This window comes from Danaus plexippus, chromosome Z (assembly GCF_018135715.1).
Source record: "Danaus plexippus chromosome Z, MEX_DaPlex, whole genome shotgun sequence".
Taxonomy (NCBI): domain Eukaryota; kingdom Metazoa; phylum Arthropoda; class Insecta; order Lepidoptera; family Nymphalidae; genus Danaus; species Danaus plexippus.
The window spans coordinates 6,430,932-6,441,488 of NC_083559.1; the positions used below are offsets into that span (position 1 = coordinate 6,430,932).

The 10,557-nt window shown below is 30.3% G+C and overlaps 2 protein-coding genes across 3 annotated transcripts in view; both read right to left on the bottom strand.

The window, feature by feature from the left end:
* LOC116777607 (protein apterous-like) overlaps window positions 1–2,363 on the bottom strand; it is a 36,425-nt gene extending 34,062 nt beyond the window's left edge. For both annotated transcript variants that reach the window (XM_032671254.2, XM_032671253.2), the window contains exon 1: window positions 2,213–2,363. In XM_032671254.2, coding sequence (XP_032527145.2) covers window positions 2,213–2,248 — 36 coding nt within the window. In that variant the 5' untranslated portion in view covers window positions 2,249–2,363. The remainder of the gene's footprint in view (window positions 1–2,212) is intronic.
* A 536-nt stretch (window positions 2,364–2,899) lies between these two features.
* Window positions 2,900–9,517, bottom strand: LOC116777689 (probable NADH dehydrogenase [ubiquinone] 1 alpha subcomplex subunit 12). Its single transcript, XM_061526367.1, has 4 exons — window positions 9,299–9,517; window positions 8,515–8,640; window positions 7,782–7,974; window positions 2,900–3,071 (listed from the first exon to the last, which is right to left on the bottom strand). Exons 1-4 carry the CDS (start codon window positions 9,410–9,412, stop codon window positions 3,016–3,018), a joined length of 489 nt encoding a protein of 162 aa, XP_061382351.1. The 5' UTR covers window positions 9,413–9,517; the 3' UTR covers window positions 2,900–3,015.
* Window positions 9,518–10,557: the final 1,040 nt, after the last annotated feature.

The window sequence follows — 10,557 nt, forward strand, 5'->3', positions numbered from 1 at the left end:
ATCCGAATTAAATATATTGTGATTTGTTATCGTTAATAAAAAATAAAATTACCGTTACCGGATCTAATATTTAACTTAGGTTTCTTTACAACTGAGCAATTTGCGGTACACTTTATTTATTCTAAAGTTTCACTCTCGCGTGTCATAACACTTCAATATCTATTCAATATCAATAATAAACGTGTAATACGCTCCTCCAAGTCATTCGTGAACGTCAACTTCAAACATATCATGTGTATATAGAATGAGAAATATATTATATTTTTCACCGATGAAAACATTTCCTCCCATCCGTTCCTGATAGCGGCTCACAATATTTTTAACGTAATTCAAAAAGCATATTTTAAATCTAAAGAGAATGACCGATACCGAAACAACAACTTTATTACAGAAATGAATTTAAAAATTCGTGAAGGCCGAAATGATAAAAAAAAGATGGGTTAAAATTTATACATTACCAAATATTCCTACAGCAAATATTTGCAGTAAAACACATATAGGGTATACAAAAAATTTACGTTACTAAAAAATACTAAAAAAATCGTTTATAAATACTAATACATAGATACTACTGTACTATTTCGTATGTATTTTAATTTTGGTAGACACAATTTTTTTCAACCAAGCATTATTCTATATCAATTGAACTAAAGTTATGTACGAAGTTAGATAAAAGTTTTTGTAAAAATACATTATCCTACCAAAAAACATAAAAAATAAAGACGTAAATTGTTTATTTAACATTTGATCACTAGCATCTTTTGGAGTAACAAAAAATTATTTTTCATACAAAGTTTTGAGTGTAGGGACAAAATTTCTAAAAGCTGATAAAAAAATGTACAAACACTTTCATAGAGCAAAATAAATAGAGAACCAAATTCTATTTTGGTCACGGTTAAAATACAAACTGTTTTATTGCAGTGAATTAACATTTCTCAATGTATTCGACAAACGTGTAAAAGTAATAATTTAAATAGGGTATCAGATTCAACATAGATTTGTGTTCTATTGATTTTAGAAATTAAAACATTTATACACGAACTAACATCTGTATAATTAATAAAATAAAATATGTTGTTCGTCAAAATATTTGTACGTTAACACTGAACTCGGAACTGTGCTGTAATTCAGGAAAACGGGTCAGGATACCGTTTTTGTTAAATTAATATATTTGTTGGAGTAAAATTTTTAAATTCTTCATACTTGAGAATAAATAAATTGAACTTAATACATCCTTTTATTTATGTGTTTGTAAATTAATGGAATGCTAAAAATATTTTCTTTTCTGTTAAAAATACTCTCCGTCGGTATGCGGTTAATTGTGTGCCGATGATAAAAAAAGAATCTTAGGATCAAATTGATTTCTTGTGTCTTCAACTTTTTATAATGATATCAGTTTATTGGTAGGTTTTGATAAAAACTTTTCGCCGTTCCGTATATTTCACGGAATCATAGACGTATTTCGTCCGTGAAATATTATTTTATTTTCATATTAAAAAAAATATTTATTGCTTGTATCCAAATACTTTTCTCTTTTCTTATTAAATGTTCTAAAATTTATTTGATATTTGTAAAAATAATACTCATAAGACGTATGTGATGTTTAGGTTAAGGAACAAAATAAAATACTCCCAAAAGATTTCAACGGTATCTCACTCAAATAAAAATATTGATCGTATTAGCTAGAGCAAAACTAAATACAAGATAATCAATCAAGTATTAGATTTTTTTTTGTTCCTATAATAATGTATAATTATTAATAATTATATCATAATTAAAATGTTCAATATTTATTTCACTATGAATAAAACTTTAAATAAAGAATATCAAGTATTTATTGAACATTCAATATATACTTTTATTTCGGAAAAACTAAATAATAATATATTCGAATAATTTTGTAAATTGAAAGTTTTTTTTGTTATTGTCACACACAAACATACTAGTTATAACAAAAATAATATATCTGTTAGGTCTACGGAAAAGACATGATATTAAATCATTTTTATACGAAATAAATATATGTATATACTTTAATTTTTTTTTTAAACAGATTCCATGAAAACACCATTTCAAAAGGTCACTTCTAACCAATGTATATCCGTACTTCTATCGGAAATATAACAGCTAATTAAAACTATAAGTAATTTATTATATATTATTATTACTTAATAATTTTGTCAATAAATTATATTTTAATGTTTGAACTCACCCAGTGCATCGCCCCTCTCTCTTCGTAAACTCCCATCTGGGGGTCAATTTTTCCGTTTTTTTTTTATTTCGTAACGTACGGGCCTCTGCCCCACTTCACTGGTGCACTCACCCGCGCCAGAGCATACCTCGACGTGTGTCGAGCGTCGCGTCGTCCGACCAACTATGAACCGCTCGGAGCTCCACTACAGAGGAGGCCCGAGGGCGGGGCCCGGCGACGCCTCCCTCAAGATGCGGACACGAGCCTATTTTTTTTCATAAGTTGTTATTGAATTTTTGACGCAACTTTTTTTTTGCAAATCTGTTACGAATTGCGCTCCAAGTGCCTCTCACTCGAAATAGTTTTAGCGGGATCGATCGAGTGTTCGCGCTGTATATTGATGTTTGCTTTTTACGAGGTGTGTGAGGTATTCAGTGAATGGATGGATTACACTTTGATTTAACAACTTCATACATGTGTTACGTTCACAAGGAAGTGTTATCACAGAGCATTACGTTTGAATGTCGACTGAAATGAATACTGGTAATAGAACATCTCTATGGATGGCTGACTGATGTTTTATCAAAATATGAATAAAGAAAAAACTTCAGACTGATATCTAAGACTATATTTTGCAACTAAGAAAATATATTGTTATGTTTATGTTCGAATGTTTTGTATCTATACTATTAGACTTAAAACACAGTGTCACCGAATACATTTTATTGACTTGAATTTTTTTCATACAATATTACAGCTCAAAATTTTACATTGCATCAATATTTTTTTATTATACATATGAATATCGGTATGGAAAAAAAAAACTATTTTTTATTCGTAGTATCCGGACAATCAGGCACAGATTCACACAGACATGCACCTGGAACACAACAATGAATCCTTTTTAAAGTTACCATAAAAATATCAATTATTAATTTATATAAATAATAGTGAGGAACGCCACTGGTCCATACAATGGTAGATGCACGCTACGATATCGTTGGCGAAAAAAACTGACGCGGACCCAGCGCTTTCCGCTTTAAAATACATTTCATTTCTTATTTTTATATAAACAACACGTTTAATCCATTAAAATAAATTTATAAGAAGAATTAATAAATAAATTAAAATCTATAAGCTACAACGCTGTTACATTTTTTTGTTTACCTACACAATTTAAAACTGTAAACATCTAAACGAACCTTGAGATTTTATTTAAAAATGTATTCAATAAAAGGAAACAATTTGCGCTTAGTTTAGGCAATATTGTAAATTAATTTATTAGTAACTCAAATCGCTGCAATTATATAATATTTATATTTTTTTATTAAACGGCAAAGTGATGTTTATTTTTAAATTGTGACTGCATTGTGCTTGACTGTCATTCCACCTGTTTATCAATAAATGTATAAATTGGCATTTAATTTAAATTGTAAAAATTACAATTCCTTACATAACCACATAGTTAATATTTTTAATAATCTTATACGCGGATCTTGTTTTTATTAAAAGTTATTTGAAAACTAATTTAATGAGAGTATTTAACTTTTTTATAGTAAATATTAAATTAAATAATACATTTATGAAACCAAAGAAATATCACATATTCGTAGTATTTTTTTAACTTTAATAACATTCTCTCTTTTATCTAGCAAGTACCTACAGCATAGTTTTAAGTATTATTTTAGTAAATAAATGTTTTGAACTAACTATCATTATAATATGTGAAAAACACATAAATTCAAAGCTATAAGCAAAATTTAAATATGTGATTGTCTATTGAAAGTCTTTGGCTTAAAAGGTGTTATAGGAGTAATTTTTAACAAATTTATAAATATATATATATAAGTGTGTGTGTGTGTGTGTGTGAGTGTATATTATAGCTATAGTTTTAAAATTGTATATATAGTTAAAGAAAATAATAAAGGGCACAACAAATTCACACAGCTTATAAGAAGTTACTATATTTCAATACAATAAGGTTTTAGTTTAGAGGCTGTTAATAATAAAGAATCTCTGTAAATAACTGAGTATAGCACAATCGTGTCTGTTATAGAAAATATAAAAAAAAAAACAAAACCAATAGTCTGTGTAACCTGTATCAATTGTGAAAAGTGCGATGTTTGCCGCTTAATTATTTCTGCACCTGTACTATAAGCCGGTATAATTCCAAACATCCGGACTGGAGCGCGCTTGTTCCCGGAATAGTGAGATGCGATCTTTGGCGACTCGAAAATTTCACAAGCAAAAAACAGATAGAACTGGATTTGTCTCTGGAAAGGCTTTCATTACCGAAATTAATATTACCAAAATTATCTTAACTTTTAAGTTTATCGCTATTGAAATATAGTTAACGTCACTTTAGGTTTACATTAAATATTATCACTAGTCACTAGACCACATGAATAGAACATATTGAATACAATATTTTCCATTTCATTACAACTACATCTTTTACGACAATATTAATGTTTAAATTAAGAATGAAAAACTTTGATTTAATATGCTATTTTATATTTATACCTTATACATGAGATAATTCTCTTTGATCTGAATCTGTTACGTATGTTTCACTCTCACCGCCATCTAGCGGCAAAAGTAAAAAGTAACAAAGCTCTAATTGTTACGGTGAATCTTATTACGTCACCACAACTAATACCAATGTCCTATAATGTAATAGTACAAGGTATATGTAATTTAAATAACCGTGACAGCAATACATTTGTATGTTATATTTATATTCAACAAAAATCGTTTAATTACTTGAAGCAAAAAAACTACGCTAAGTGTTTACCATCAACACGAGTGGCTGTAAAATTGTTATGAACTTAGACCAGTTTTCCCACAACGCTTTGGGATATTTTGGTAAATAAAATCAATTTCCCGGCGCAGGCCATCTAGATAACAAGTACTGGAATTGTTCATTCGATTATTTCACGTATAAGCTTTTTACAATTTTAGTCTACCTTTTTTAACTGTTATGTTTTCTGATTTCTGTATAAAACTTTATGAAACTAATATACATAAAATATTTATATTGTTTTTATTTGAACATTAGTCTATATTTTATTTCATTTTATATTTTAGACAATTAAAATTAAATGTAGGTGTACTAAAATAATTAGATTACTGAAATATTTCACTCGCAGGTTATTCTAAAATGTTTAAATTTATTTCTAGTACATCACATGTATAATTAATCTTCTTTTGAGTCACATGAGATAAGGAATTAAAGGATAATATAAACAATATTTTAATAACATTGACCAGCTAGTGCGAAAAGCTGTTAATTCTTTCTGATGATAAGTCACTTTAGCTTGAGTATTTAAAGGACACTCTTAATTCTTACTATAACTAAACAAAGTAAAAAGACCAATACTTAAACATGCAATGAAAGTGTACTGCGCTAATTACAAAAAAATTGCATTTATGTTAAAGAAAAAGATGAATGAAACATAGTTAAATAGTGAAAGGAACATCTTTATATATAATATAGAACGGTAAAAAGGCTAAAATTTTCAAATAGGTACTCCATACAGCTTTGCACATATCAATCAAGATATAATACCAAATTTAAATTTGGTACACTTATTAAGAGCCAATCAATTTGCTGGGGATATCAGTGAACGTGTGTGTGTATAAAGAGGATTGCGACCCCAATAGCTTATTCACCCGCTAATATATAGTCGTATAGTAGACATTGCCAAAATAAGAATTACAAATATACAAATCTGTTAAATGTTTGTATAAACTGGCATTTCTTAAGAACAATCCCCCACCTTTAATACGAAATAATATTAAATAAATTACACTTGAATGCAGAGCACTTGGTGAGAATTAAAAACGTAATTTTTTAGTTTTTAAATATAACAAAGTCAAGAAATTTTTATGCCATGTAATCTTTTATATATTTGTTAAACATTAATGTTAGGTATAAATGCTGTATGAAAACTTTAATAATAATGTATGAACCGCTTTTCTGTTTATACTTATTAAAGATTTTAAATAGATCAGTAACTCAGACAATTAATTATTTGGTAGCATGTCAAAACTAACAGTTTGAACTTAGATGAAATGCAATACCTACTTAGTAATGAACTATGGTAAGATAAATGTAGTCAGATAAAAAAGAAATGTCTTATTAAAAATTATATAAAATGAGATTTTTAGAAAAAATAAAGATTTTGTTACAACAGTACACCATTCATTTATATTTCACAATAATTATAATTGTTTGTTAATCTAATTTTAAGTGATGTCACTCACTCTAATAAAATCAAATTTTTGTGATCTTGGAATTATGAAATATATGATATATATGAGACGAAACCTCTCAGCATTCCATGGATTCACCGTGCGGGTACCGGGTCCATCGCGTTGCAGGGAGAGGAGCTTCAACAATTCCTGGGACTTGCGACCCAGGTGTAGCTTTAAAGGGCCCCTTTCTAACGCGCGTGAAACGCTCACCTCCACTGTCCAAGCTCCTCTCTCTACCTAACAAAATATGAAACGAACCTGCTAGGGCTGCCTTCGACGCACGTTCCAAGAATGAACTGATGCTAGTTCTTGGCAGGCCTAAGTCTTTTAGCAGGTTGTAGAGAGATTTGGCTGTTATACCTCTCGCACCTACTTCTACCGCGTACAAATTTACAACGAACATATTCTTAGTGAGTTTGTTAGTGAGCTCATAATACTTGTTGACCTTTATGGCATGGTCTTTGGGGATGTTGGTTTCCCAAGGAACCGTGAACTCTATTAGTAAACGCGCTTTAAAATTCGCGAATATAAAAATATGTCCCGTCTGGAGGCCGATGCACAAATATACTCTGGGATCTTGTATTGCTTCTCATACGTGTCCATCATTAAAGTCCAATCCGCAGCCGCTTTTCTAATTACATAAAAAATACGTAGAATACATAGCATGAACTATTTTCGGACATGATGGATATCACCCTAATGTGTTATAAGTCAAAATTTTATATAAATGTGAATAAAATGTTAGAAGTAAATTTCCTTCATATACATTAGTGTAAGAAATATATGATTTTCGTCAATGATGAAAGCAAGGGAGCAAAAAGGCAATTTACAAAACAAATATGAAAATGGTGTCAACAATAGAGATATCACCTGTTATAGATCTACCAAAAAGTTGCTTCATGAAAGCCTGTTTGATTCCACATTTATAATTTCCAGTAATAATTGAAATGATATTTAGGAATACAAAATATTTGTTATCAAGTTATCATTGATCACTTTAGCGTAAAATATAAGTAAGGTTAATTTTAATTAAGTTAATCACAAAATTTGGACCTACTATAAAAATTTGGTTACACGTCCAATCCCAAATGGATACTTATGGAGTAACTTGGGGCACATCTGTCTTACTCAAAATAAATTGCAATCCTTAGTTCTAACGAAAACCATCAGGTCACATGAAGTATGAAAATGGAAGTATGTAACTAACTCCTGCTTAAATATAGGTCTAAAGATAGAGTTAAGTTTAGATGTCAATTTATATAGAAATAAAAAATTTAACATCCAACAATGGTCCTATATGGAACTGTTTATACCTTTTTAATTAAATACTTACCATTCCATACTTTTATGTGAGATCTAACAGTGCTATAAGGATAGAAGGCTTTATCAGTTCCGGTTAGATTCTCTTCGTGCTGTTGTAGCCAACTTTGTACATAGCCGCATGTCATTAAGCAGTGCTTCGCACAATCCTGAGAGGGTAGTCTATCAGTCTTGTAGTGTAACCAACCATACCATTCCGCTGACACCTAAACAAAGCAACAGATGTGAGAAATAATAATTAGTCTATTTTAGTCTATCCTTAGCCTGCCAAGTTCAATAACGTGGTATTATAAAATAACATCTTTAAGCAATTACTTTTTTTAATCGTGTAAATTATTCACTTACCAGCAGGTAACTTGTAGGTATAGTTTTTTAAAATAATTTATGATTTTAAATATTACATTTTTAATTATAGAAATATACTACAATATTTTTTAGATGTAAGAATAAGATTTTTTGCAACAATCACCACAAATATGAGAGTTAAAAACCATAATGAAAATAAATAAGTTATATTATTAATAAGAAACTTCGAAACCTCGGTGTCTACTGGCGGATCAAACTTTGATCAGCAAGCTTAGTTTAAGTTGTCATCGTCACGCTACATACAAAGCGTTAATAGTATATCATTCATAAATCATTATAGTATTAGGTTATTGAGTGAAAAACGCCAAACCGTCCGTTTGTAGTGTGACGATGAAAAGTCATGCTAAATACACAGGTCACTTTCATCCTGTTATGTTTACCTGGCTAGCATCATATTCGAAGTTAAAGTTAGGGTTGTACTCGACCCAACGACTTCGAGCTATCATGTAGTAATTATTTTCGTAATATTTATTGCCTAAGGAATCCGTTCCCACATAAGTCCCATCCTACAACAATAAATATTAACAAAGTTAAATTCTGATAATAATTAAAATGTTCAATTGTGATAAAAACACTTGCATAGGAATAACTTTAAACCATATTAAGGAGTTTTTAAGATTTTTTTAGTTTTTATCTGGGTTTTACACTATTTACGGTTATGACTGAACACCTCAATTTGATTTACAACACAGTTATTTGTATATATGTACATACACAGTTATACATTTACACAAATATTTTACGTAAATGTATTTTATAAAAATTTATCAAAATATTATAAATAACTTTTGAAAAAGAACTTAAATAATGTTTTATAGTATAATAAACATTATTTTGTTAGCAAATAAGAAATTATATTATCACAAATTTTAAATTAGTATCAATTTTGTTAACAGGGTATTATTTTCGTTTATGTATGAAAAGATAATTGTATTTATCTTTTTCTAACGGAGATCACAGAAACACCTTAAATTTGAAAGTGTAATAAGCCAAAACATTCCTAATTTCGAACTATATTAGACATTAGCACCATAATGTAAACATAACTATGAAATATTTTCTCATTGACTTCATTAAATGATTTAGGTCTTTAGGACAACATCTTTAAACAAATTACTACTAAAGAATAAACCTTACTTTGGACATAGTTTTAAAAAAACTTACTTTAAGGGTATCATGTTTCCAAAGCTTTGAGGTGGATTTTAAGATTCCTCCATTTTTTACTATAATCTTAAAAAAACGGGCCCATTTATCAAGAGCTAGTAGTTTGATTAACATAGGTTTTTTTTCCAAGCACTATATGTGAGACGAGACAATTATTATAATAGTTAACTGACGCCTGTCAATCTATGAAAAATCCGACGAATTTAAAAGTATACAAGGAAACAAAAATATTTTTATCTGTTTTCTTCAATAAAACTTTTTCTATTTCTAAATTCGAATCTAAAAATACATCATTCCCGTTAGTTGCTTTGTTTTTGTAGCTGTTATTTAAATCCTTACAATTTTTCACACAGTAAAAACCGTATATATGAACACATGAACCGATTTGTTTACACAAATATTCAAGACTTAAAATTAACAAAGAAAATATTAAAATACTAACACATAATCCTTATATTATATAAAAATATCTCTCCCTATTCAGTATATATTCATATTGTAAGTGAGTGATATTGTGCTATAGGTTGATACTGTAAACTTTTAAATTGATATAGTAGTAATAGGATAGAGGATCGAGCCAATGGTGGGTTGATGACAGAGGGGGCGATTCGTCCCCACCTCCATCGATGGATCAACCGACGACACCGAATACTAGCGCTGCGTCTTATTCAGGTCCTCACAGGTAATGGATGCTTTGTCGGGTACCTGCTCAAGATTGTTAGAAGGGAGGTGACCTCCACCTGTCATCACTATGACGTTATGGAGACGGTTAGCCACACCCTGCAGGAATATCCTTAGTGACCACGCCAGTTCATAAAGCTTTCGCGGAAGGCGGTGACCTATCGCCTCCACGTGTAATAAGTGCAAGGTGGACACAGTGACCTCCATTTGCGAGCAGGTAATTGCGGCTCGCAGAAAGGGACAGTACATCAGCCTCCTCAGGTAACCCACTCTATTAGCGGAGCTGGGAAGAATAAAACGGGAGTATCCCCGCTGACTCTGTAGGTCCTGAGGAAGAGTAGTCACCAGTTTATAAATAGCACTTTTTAAGGTGGTAGAGCCTAGCTGTGATCAAGTTACTGCAGCTCTAACATGGGCTGGCTCGACCGGGCAAGTACCACCCTTTCACTGAAGATCGGCGTGAAGTAGTCTTTACTGACTGCGTTTCGTCCGATGAGTGAGAGAGCGGGTTGTCCTCTCCCTTTTCCCACTCTTTCCTGTCCTTACCCTTTTTTCTTCCTATCCTTCCTTTTCTTCCT